This window comes from Ixodes scapularis, unplaced genomic scaffold (genome assembly GCF_016920785.2).
Source record: "Ixodes scapularis isolate PalLabHiFi unplaced genomic scaffold, ASM1692078v2 PGA_scaffold13__105_contigs__length_92229423, whole genome shotgun sequence".
Lineage (NCBI taxonomy): Eukaryota > Metazoa > Arthropoda > Arachnida > Ixodida > Ixodidae > Ixodes > Ixodes scapularis.
The window spans coordinates 11,718,066-11,728,881 of record NW_024609839.1 but is presented as its reverse complement, the minus strand read 5'-3'; the positions used below and the strand labels follow the sequence as shown (position 1 = coordinate 11,728,881).

The following is a 10,816-nucleotide window of genomic DNA, read 5'->3' as shown; positions in this document are numbered from 1 at the left end:
AGTAAAAATAGCAAGTTTCAATAGCCTCGAAGTGGCACATGTGAAATCAAGTTTTTGAATAAATAGCGATCCATGCATGCTTGTATAGAGCACGCGAAGTGAAAGGGCAATAGCGGTTTACGGTCCCTCCAAATTCTAGCCTACAAATGTCGAAATAAGTACTAAATAGAGGATCTGCGAAAACGCATTTTTCTCGTTTGCGGCTGTGAGTGATAAAAATTTAATGGAAATAAAAAAAAAAGAAAGCCACGCAGTTGGAAAGTAAGGCACTTGAAAAATGCTAATATAGTAAAAACGCATGTATATGCAAATGGAAACTGACGCGTAACCGTATTGTTTTTTCTGCTCTCTTTCAGAGGATTTTCCGACGGCGTAAATATTATCGCAGCTGCCATTGTATCCATTCTCAATAAAGTTCAGAAGACGCTTCCTGCTGGCATGTTCTAAACGAGTGTTAAAGGGTTGAGGCGGGGTTATTCCATTTCGAAGCTATAGGCGATTTGCAAAATTCTTTTCAGCTTTCATCATCGTGCCATTAGGAGCCGCCATGTTTTTTTTTTGCACATCTTCTTGCTGTGGACGAGGCGCATCTACATTTAGCTCGGTTTTCATGACATTAGGACAATATATTTTTGCGCTTAAAGGGGCCCTGCAACGACATTTTGACTGGTTTTGAATTTGCATAGAACCTGAGCACACTGAATGCAATAACTTAGTGAAACTTTACTTTTCTCGAAATTCGCTTTATTTAAAAAGTTACATGCAAATTAAGATGAAAAAAAAAGGGCTCGAGGTGCACCTAGGCACTTCTTATGAGTTGTGAATGCGAAAGCACGTATGCCCCTCTTCGCTCCCTTCTTTCGTCTGCGGCGTACGGCGCGCGGACCTTGGTCGTGGAACGGTGGAGCCGCTGCCTCGCGCACACGCAGCGCCATCGGGGTGGCGATCGTTCAAACTGACACGAAGCGGCCGATAGGAGCCTCGTTTACGCGCGCCAGCCAATGGGACGGAAGCCGAAAAAACATCAGCTTTACTTCGCTTCTTTGGGATCGGGAAAACTAGGAGCCGCGTCTAGGCTTTTCGTGTGGTTTCATAACTGCACTCTAAAAAAAATCCGTTCTTGAAAGGTTCTTCGCCGCCCCAAGAACTCTTTTTCCTCGTGAAGAACTGTTTTCGCTCAAACAGTGTCGCCCCCTGGCGCAGCAGAAAGGCGACCGGGCGATGAAGAACGTTTGCCTGGAAAAAAGTTCTTCATAACGTTTTTTTTTGTTTTTTTTTTTCTTTATTTTTTGTTTTCGAAGCGGTTGCGCGCGAAGGAGTGCCGGTGGTGCCGCTGCGCCGCGCCGTTTGCCTGCGTGCGATTCTGTAAATTCGAAAGTAACGGCGGCCAACAATTCGGGGTTCGCTGTTTACCGTTTCGACCTGGTTCTGTCGGCGGCATGCAATGGATGGGTTCACGGTGCGAGAACATACAGATGTGTGTAGATGGAAGCTCCAGGACGTGTCAGATTGGTTGACAAAGCAAAACCTTCTAGACTTCGCCCAGAGATTCGAAGGTAAGCAGAATGCTCCGTCCTCTTTGTTTGTGTTGGTTGGCGGCGTCGGTTTCGTCTCGCGTTTTCTGTTTCCAAGTTGAGGGTAACGCCGGTAACGGTGGCTGATCGGGGTCTCGATGGTGCTATCCTTCCATACTTCCATGTGCACGCGAATATTTTTTTTATGAAACTTGTACTGCAGTGTGGATATTTGGACATGTTTTGTGAGCGACAAACTGCTTCCGGGTCTTTCGGCGATTGGTGAGATTTGTCGTCGTTTGTGCGATTTCAGCATGAGCGGATACGAGTGTTCAAAGTTTTCGCAGTGCTACCACATAGGGAGTCATCTGACAAATCATGTCCAGATAGCTCATGGTGACCCGGACTTTAATTCTGTTTGCAAGTTGGGTGAGTACTCTCCGTCTGGACGATATTTTATTGCATTTGAGAGCTTCAGGAAGCACATGAGACGTAAACATGTCGAGGGAGGATCTGGGGAACCAGAAAATGGAAGCAGTGTGGGTGTGATGCATGCCACTGCTTTATGGTTTTCCCCCTCCACCCCCCCCCCCCCCCCCCATCTTCACTCTCTTTATACTATATTTGTGTACACTATCGGAATAAAAGGGTAGAAAAATATGGTATAACTTCTGTCATTAACATATATAACATATATGTATGATATAAACTGTATGTGCAATATTTTATCTCCTTTTATGCAGAAGAGGTTGATGGGAAGACGTTACTAAACTTGTCAGTGTGGATGATTGAGCAGTTGCTCCCTGCTATGAAACTGCGAGTCAAACTGCTAAAACTGATTGAACAGCTAAAAGGAGACATAAAAGAAAGGTGGGGCACATTACTCAATTCGAAATTTGCGTTCCATTTGTGAAATTCGAGATGCACTAATTACATTGTTATTTTTCAGCTTGCCTGGACCCTCCAATGTGCCTCGTGCTAGTAACACAGCAGCCTCAGTTTGGTCTACAGAGGTTGCAAGGATGTATGGCCACAGGTATATATACTCTCCCATAATTTCCCTCGCTACTGTTACAGAGGCTGTGTGAAAAGAGTGAACTGTTCCTTCAACCACAGCGAAATGAAGCACGAACAAAGTTGGTCGCTGCGTTGGCAGACGACATTCTGAGCAAAACTCCGAAAGCAGCAGCATTTGAAGTCCTCACTTATATATCTTAAAATAGAGGCTAACATTTGTTGTTTTTTCTTTCCAGAACGCGAAGTCGGTCTTAGCTAGATGATGTCATGCGTGCCCTCCAAGCGGCATACCCCTTTTTGGCCGACTCCACTGGACGCTGCGTAAGATTTACACGAACTTGTTTTCATTCTGACAATTGAAAGGCTTGTATCGAAGTTCATTATCTGCATTGTAACAGGCTTGCTACTCGTCAGTCTCACTGTAGGATTCACTGCGGCACAGCCTTATTAACAAAATGAAAAAAGAAAGGTTGCTTCTTATGCATCTGCCAGAAGTTCAGCAAAACAAGGAAAACTATGGCAAAGGTGGTGGACGAAAGCGAAAGGAAAAACGCCAGCGCAGTGACTGTATTCAAAAATAAAAAAAGGACCATGGTAAGTTTGTTATAATCTGGTTCAGACACAGTTAAAGGAAATAAAACTAACCTGAAAGCGGGAACTGTTCTTAAATAGTTATTCAGCTAAATGTAGTTATGTAATTGCTGCACCATATGCTTCAAAGTGCTTAGCCTGTTACCTTTTGCCAAAATGAGAGGAATCTTTATACAGTTTTCATTTGCCCCTCCAGAGGAATGGTTAGAAGCTTGGGAATGACCTTACCAAATTCGGCTTGATTGTTTTTAAAAGGCATATTTATTGTTCGCATGCAGATTCTTGTTATGAAGTCTTAAATATACGACATTGATATTCACAATCAAATGACGAAATCTTTCTTTTATTATAACCTTTAGAACTGTAACAAAACATCACTTTGAGTACTCAAAATGTTTCTATTTTTACATTATTTTATTTTAGTGGTACGTACTGTTTGCTTTACTTTTGATTCCGTACCTAAAACTACTATTCACAGAAGCTTATACTATCCATCATCACTCAGACTGTTGTTGCCATGTCTGGTGCTTCTATGTGCAACTAAGCAGATAGTACTTTGTTCGAGAGAATCAAACTTGTCAAGCAATTGATGTTAACAAAAGGTTGCACAGGAGTGGGAGGGCAAAGTAGATAGTGTTTTAGTTGAGAATGCCAACACATTAACCGTATGATAATATTCACAGTGGTAAGAATAAAGACGAAGTTTTTGCTTACATGCCAATACATCTTTTAGCAGCTCCTAAACGTACTTTTGGCTACTCCTAAATGGACTTCTGACTACTGCAACAGGTGCTCCAAAGTGACTTGAACGAATCACATTGCTGTAAATGTAATCTGTAAAAGTCACAGTTGCATGGCTTGTCAGATATATCAAATACTCTCTGGTTGTCTCTCGGTTAAATCTCTTTTGTTGCATTGAACTGCCTTATTATAGCTAAAATATAGAGTGCATATAACTTGATCTATTTGGACCCGTGCACCCACTGTTTAAATTACAATTTTTTACATAACATAAAATAAGGCTTGCTGGAGTTCGTCTGGTACACAACTTTGTTCTTCAAATCCCATATTCTGTGCATGGCACTGACTTTTTTTTTTCAGGTTCCACATCATGACGTAGAAGGTACCGACAACTGTGCAGACCACGTAGAGAATATGGCTGCTAAATGCTCCAAGGCTGCAACAGATGTGAAGCTCTTACTTCAAATAATGGCACAGACGTAACAGGCAATAAGGAGGGTAGACATCGCTGGCAAGACCACCACTGATGTTATTTAGCTGTACCCGGCCCTCTGCATTCCCGAAGTGGTAATTTTTACACCTTTTCCACTAAACTTTCAAAGCAATAGACAGCCTGAATGGTGGATCAGTTTTGTCTGGTTTTGAGTTACTTCAAACCTAAAAAGGGTATACTAAGAGAGTTAGGCACTGTCTAAATTCAACTAACAGCCTGGTTTGCAGCTGCCTACTTGCAGTGCCGTTGTGCTCTTTGTCTGGGTTTAACACCTGTTTGTGCCATGCGCCCTCGCAGTGTGTGGTTGGAGAGGGGCATCATGAGAAGGAAGGGGCCAGAAGTCTTGTTTTGCCGCAATTTCCTTTTTCCTGCTTCCACACCTGAGTGGTTGCCTCGTCCATCTCGTCTCCAAGATAGCATTTTTATCCATAAAGTATACCTCAACAAGAAAGGGTTTTGAAGTTTTTCCAAGTCAGTTTTTGTTTTCTTTTGTTAGTGGTCAAATAATAGATCTGAGCTCGCTAACGTGCCATATATGAAATCAGACATCTAGAACGTTGTCTCCATTTTCTCAAGGCCAAAATTTCAGTGTCCCATTTCAGTGTTCCACTAGGCCGTGTTATATTTGATCTATATTTTAGGCAGAGAAGCATTCTACTCATGTGCTAAGTTTCAATCTAGTCATGTTCAATAAACGTCAGTATGTTTTTTTTTGTGAACCGCGGTATCTTGTCTTCATTTCACCATTGACAGGTTGGACATTGCAGAGCATCTCTTTTGTTCTCCTACCTTTATTCCCTATACCTCATACTTCGTCTTGACAAGAGTATCAACGATGAATGTGTACTTGAATACCCATCCAAGCCAGTAGTTCTGCAGTAGATGTAGGGCCCCAGAAAAGGAGCCTTGTCGTTCAAAGCCTGTTTTGCACGTCTGTTGACGTTTGCAAAACGTCTAGGTGATGTATATTGCCTCTTTGAACAGTTCGAGACAGTCAATAAAGAGCGGTTTACAAAAGAGCTACTGTACACCTAAAATTGCTGCCCAAGTTGCTTTTTGCGAATAAGTTATTCAAGTTAACTCGAAAGTGGTCTTTGCAAAAAACTTTAATTGAAAAGGTTCATAATAGAAAGCTCTCTCGGTGAAAAGTAACTTAAAAGTTAGGGGTGAGCAAGTAGTGGTTAAAATAAAATCCTTGGTAGTTTTTTTTAGTTCTCTCTCGGATGGAACGGTTTTTCATCAAATACCATTGCAAGCTTCTTATAAGCTCTTCCAATTGACCAGTAAATCATGAAAAACCTTTATTGAATTTTTTTAGGGTCTAAGGAAATAACAGTTCTAAATAACCTCTCAAGGGAACTTTACTGTTGGGGTGTGCGAATACCCCTCGGTTCAAACAGTGCAGCGATATTTCTAGATTCAAGAAGTCCACGGTACACAATGACTTTCATTGCAGTGTTGAACCTAAAAATATCGCTCTTCTTTTCGAACCGGGGAGGTATTCGCACACCCAACATAAAAGTTCCCTTGAAAGGTAATTTAGAACGTATTTCCTTAGACCCTAAAATAACTCAATAAAGATTCTTCATAACTGGTTAATTAAAAAAGAGCTTATAAGAACCTTCCAAAGGCACTTGATGAAAAATCGCTTTATCCGAGAGAGAACTAAAAAGAACTGTTTCAGCGACAGAACAACTGGAAAGAACTTTTTAAACGTTCTGCACGAAGAACTGTTCCATTGAAAAGAGAACTTAAAAGAACTGTTAAACGGTTCTTCACCAAGAACTGTTTTAGCGAGAGAAGGGCTGAAAATAACTTTTTACAAGTTCCTCGCGAAGAACTGTTTCATTGAAAAGAGAACTTAAAAGAACTCCTTAAAGGTTCTTCATGAAGAACTTTTTTATAAGGTGCTTAAAAGAACCTTTTAGGGTGCAAAATATGGACAAGCGGAAGAACTCCTAAAAGTTCTTTTTCGAACTGATTTTTTTTTAGTGTGTGGGAGCTGGCTTTACTTGGAGAAATGCTTTAAGGTGCGTTTCCCCCTCTTCAGTCTGATGACGACGGCTCGCTCCATGAGGCAGTTCATGCTTTCGCACGAAAAAAAGAAAGCAAAATATAACCTCCTTCATGGCGTCCCTGGCTTGGGTGGCCAATGGTAGAAGCGAGCGACTGGCCAAACGGCTGCGGCTTACGTTGATGGCCATTTCCCCTCCAGCCGCATGAGCGCCATTCAGCCGCCCACCGTGCTTGCTTCATTCAGCCGTCCAACGTGCTTGCCGACATACATTTATTGGGTCTGTCGAAGCTGGAGCTCCGCATCCTCGATAGAAGTGCGGAGCTGGGAACCGTATGAAGACACTTTTCGTCAGCGTCCGGAACGCGCTGGGGAAGCCTCTGGGCCCCAACTGGGCGACGCTCAAGTTCGGGGCAAGTTCCGGGCGGATCTCTTAAGGTATCGCGCGGAGACAAATTCGTACTTTCGCTTCTTGCGAAATGTGCTGCCGGCGTCGTGCGTCGCACAAGGAACCGCGGGGCGTGGCCTCAGAAATTTCGAAGCGAGCGCGTTTTAGAATCTCGGAGGCCATGCGCCCGCACTCTAAAAATAAAAAAACGAGTAATACTTTTTTTTTTTTTTTAGTGGAGGAACATCCGTGTTCTCTATGTTCCTTCAGAAAGGGAGGAACGTTGCTCCCCCAAAGAAGGGAGGAAAATTGCCACCTATTTTTACCCAGGGAGGAAAAGCTCCTCCCCTAAGGCCTCATTTACACAGCCGTTTTTTCCCCCGGCCCGGCGAAAGCGCCGGCCGTCCATTCCGCCGGGGGAGAGGGTTTTGGGACCGGTTTCCGACTGAAATCGGGCCGCCGGACCCGAAATGCGCCGAACGAGAATGTTCAACGTCCCCGGCACCGGCGGGAGACCGGGAACGCCGGCGCCCTGCCCGATCGACGGACGGCCAATCACAAAATAGTAAACTTTCGCTGAATCTGGCGGATTCTCAAAGGTTGGGTGACCATGGGCACGGCCGCGGCAGGGGGAATTGACCGTACTGTGCCCTAACCGCCCTAACGACGAAGCCAACAAAGCTCGTTTTGGGAAGGAGGGAGGCCAGCGAAACGACGGGCGCATTGTGTGACGTTTACGGCTTTTGAACAACAGGCATACAGAGATTTGGATTTACCGCTGAGCTGCTGCTCGAAATGGGGAGACCACATCGGTTCCTTTGCGATAGACGTAAATGCGATTTTAAGGACGAACAGCCGAAGAAAGAAAATACGGTCGTCGATCATCGGGGACGAAATGCGGCGTAAGGAGTAATTGATGTGAAACGTGCTCGCGGTGGGTCTTGTCGCTTTTGTTTCGAAACGCGGAGACAAATAAAATGTTTTGAAACATGCAAGATCGTTATCGGCGACCCAAACGCAAGCTCCAAGGAACAAACCAGTTGTGGCTAGGCCCATCGACGCCGATAGTCCGCTACATTTGGTGGTCGGCGCCGCAACAAAGCAGCCACAAATACGGGATTATGGTAGCAGAGATCGAGGGAAGTGTGAAATTGCGCACGAAATAATAGGTTATACCGCCTATACAGCATTACGGAATACAAACGTTCGACGCGGAATTTGAAAGGTGCAGAAAGATTTCTAAGCTAGGTGGCGCAAGCTACCGCCCAATATAAGGGGACGCAGCCGCCAGCATCCATCTACTGCTATAGCTAGCGCCGGCAGCTCCGTCGCCGCTAGTTCGAACACTCCTCCGTCCCCGCACCGTCCCGCTTTCGCACCGTCCCGCTTTCGGCACGGCGCCCACGGCGCTTTCGCCGGGACGGGGCGAGACGCCGGCTGTGTGAATGAGGCCTGAGAAGTCTTTTTGCCTAAAAAGGAAAAGTCGCTCCCCTACAAAGGGAGGAAAGTTGCCACCTATTTTTGCTCGTGGAGAAAGCATTCCTCCCCTAGGAAGGGAGGAAAATTACCAGCTTTTTTCGCTCAATGGAGAAAATTTTCTCCCCTCGTGTAATACCAAGAATTGAGACGTCGACACACCCGCCATCAAGCGGTGGAGGCGGCGGCGCCGCCTCCACCGCTTGGTGGCGGGTATATCGACGTCTCAATTCTTGTTTTCGTACTTTCTAAACTGCATTTGTTTCTTTTCTCATTTAATGTACTGAAGATATCCTATTTTCATAAATAATTGAAACGATTCGCTGCTCTTATATTTTTGTATTTGGAATGAAAAGAAGCTTTTAGCGGCTCTGACCAGTCGTCAGGAAGGGGCTGACCGGGACCGAAGACGTCACGAATTCGTCACATGCCACGCGCGTTCGGCACCACGGGGCGTCCCCGTAGGAAGAGGAGGTTTCTGCTCTGTCCGGTTAAATATGACGCACTGATATTTAGTTACTCTCTCCGTCTCCGCTGGGATGTGGAAACCGCAAAAAAGTTCGGCAGATACATTTAAGACTGGTTACTTGTAGGAATGCACTCGCATTCCTACACGCTACGCCTTACTAAAAGCAGCACTCCACGTCTTCCTTTTTCACACGGCACTCCGACGGTGACATCACACTCCTACTCCCGCACTGCGCAGGCGCGGCGAACCGGCTCCACGGCTTCCGTGACGAAACATCTGCGCTGCTGTGCTTTGCGTTTTATTTCTGAGGCGCGTCCCTTTTGACCTCGAGCGACTTCCGTAACAAAGCATCTGAAATGACGCAGCCAATGGGAATGTAGGCGCTGTTTTTCGCCGGCTTCACTCTCTGGGACATTTAAAGGGATACTGAAGCGGTTCTGTATTTGAGAAAAAAACACTTCAATGGCCTTCATTCTGCTTCCAGGATCAGGAATATCAAGATTATTTTTCAATTTAGTGCGCGGAGGCTTCAGAAATTTATTTTCAAAGTACCGCCGAAGTCCCTTCTTCCCGGGGCGTGACGTCACACTAGGAGCTTTCGGAATCCCTGCTCTCGCGCGCCTTCAGCAGCTGCCAGAGTAGCGACACGACGCAAAATTATCTAGATGCACGACGTCAGAAGCGCTGATAGTGACCTCCATTTTGGGCCTGGGAGGTTGCCATGGTAACCGTGCTTCTAGCGACGCCGGGCGGCAACCTTTGTTGTCTAGTTGATATCTCCATTCGTTCATTGAAAAGTGGTATAAGACGCTCGGCATCGCGGTACGGCAAGAACCTCTGGAGGAACGGTGCCTGTTTTTTCTGAAAAGTGAGACGATTTGCAGCCCGGGGACTGTCGGGCGACGAGAGCTGCTATGGTATCGTACGTGCACGGACAAGGCGAGTGGTTTTCGGAGCCGCCGTGATGGCGGTCGCTTCGTGGGACGAACGTACCGTCCTAGTACTTTCAAACTTCGCTCCAATGAAACAAAATCCGATTACGCCGGCCACGACAGGACGATTGGCTCGAGACATGACTGCTGCTCGACTGCCCCATAGTGAGCGAGTATATGATTAGCATCATACTTCTTCAAGACCCGATCATCCCTTTAAGATGAGATTTTCTCACCGACTGGTGAGGAGCGACGTCGACGGGGTTCAACCAAGAAGGACGGCATGGTGGTCTCCAGGGAATGGTTGACGCCATCAAAAGACACGGACGCCGGATATGAGGTGTTCTTGCTGACAGGCCAAATGGTCGTTCGGAAGTTTACCGGCATTCAAAAATTCAATATTTTTATCTGGTGTAGCGCACATATCCGTGTTAAAGGGGCCACAAAATTATTTTTAAACTTCTTCTTCCTTCGCTGTAATCCTCAACTCAAAAGAAAACTATGAAATCACTCAGTCGTGGCATGCTAGGGCACCGGTGCGGTGACCCCAAGCTTTCACCGTGCTTTTTAAGCAGACCGTAGAACTTGGCATTCGCAAGTGATACGTTTTGTCAGGACACTCATTGGCCAGGAACGCGAATTCAAATATCCATGGACGAATTGATTGCTGACGAGCGCATACATCCGAGCGACGCAGTTTTTGTGTTCAACGCGTGAGTTGGGGTCGGCTGACGTCATTTTGGCCTTTGTAGGCATTGTAAAGAGGATATTTAGAAACATACACACATGATGATAACGTCATAGCACATTGACATTAAGGAGCACAAAACGGGCCCAGCTACAGAAAATAAATATTATACTCGTAAGAAATAAATACGTCTGTAACTTATTAATTACAAAGACGAACTCACCTCTGAGCATCTAAGTTTAATAGTATGTGTTGATACATTGTTATATAGCAGGACATTTCATATACGTTACTTGAGCAAACGCCAGTTTTTCACTTGAAAAACAAACCAAAAAACACTGCGATCAAATGCAAGTTATTGCAACAAAAGCAAGTTATATAAAAATCTTCAGAACTGCCAATTCGTAAAATTGGGGATTAGTAAAAAAGGCTAAATATCGCAGGAGCTTCCTCGCTAAAAAATGCTGTGATTATTCGGTGACCTAGGGCTGAA

The 10,816-nt window shown here is 45.1% G+C and overlaps 1 protein-coding gene across 1 annotated transcript; it reads left to right on the top strand.

Annotated features, from left to right (window-relative positions):
- The first annotated feature begins 1,782 nt into the window (after nt 1-1,782).
- Nucleotides 1,783-2,790, top strand: LOC120843208. Its single transcript, XM_040214483.3, has 5 exons — nt 1,783-1,943; nt 2,258-2,384; nt 2,464-2,550; nt 2,592-2,650; nt 2,768-2,790. Exons 1-5 carry the CDS (start codon nt 1,829-1,831, stop codon nt 2,788-2,790), a joined length of 411 nt encoding a protein of 136 aa, XP_040070417.1. The 5' UTR covers nt 1,783-1,828.
- Nucleotides 2,791-10,816: the final 8,026 nt, after the last annotated feature.

Excerpts from the sequence above, each read along its gene's own strand:
- LOC120843208 (XM_040214483.3), top strand. The coding sequence starts at position 1,829 with ATGAGCGGATACGAGTGTTCAAAGTTTTCGCAGTGCTACCACATAGGG. Across the intron at positions 2,551-2,591 it reads GCAAGGATGTATGGCCACAG|AGGCTGTGTGAAAAGAGTGA; the intron begins GTATATATACTC and ends CTACTGTTACAG. Across the intron at positions 2,651-2,767 it reads CGAAATGAAGCACGAACAAA|AACGCGAAGTCGGTCTTAGC; the intron begins GTTGGTCGCTGC and ends TTTTCTTTCCAG.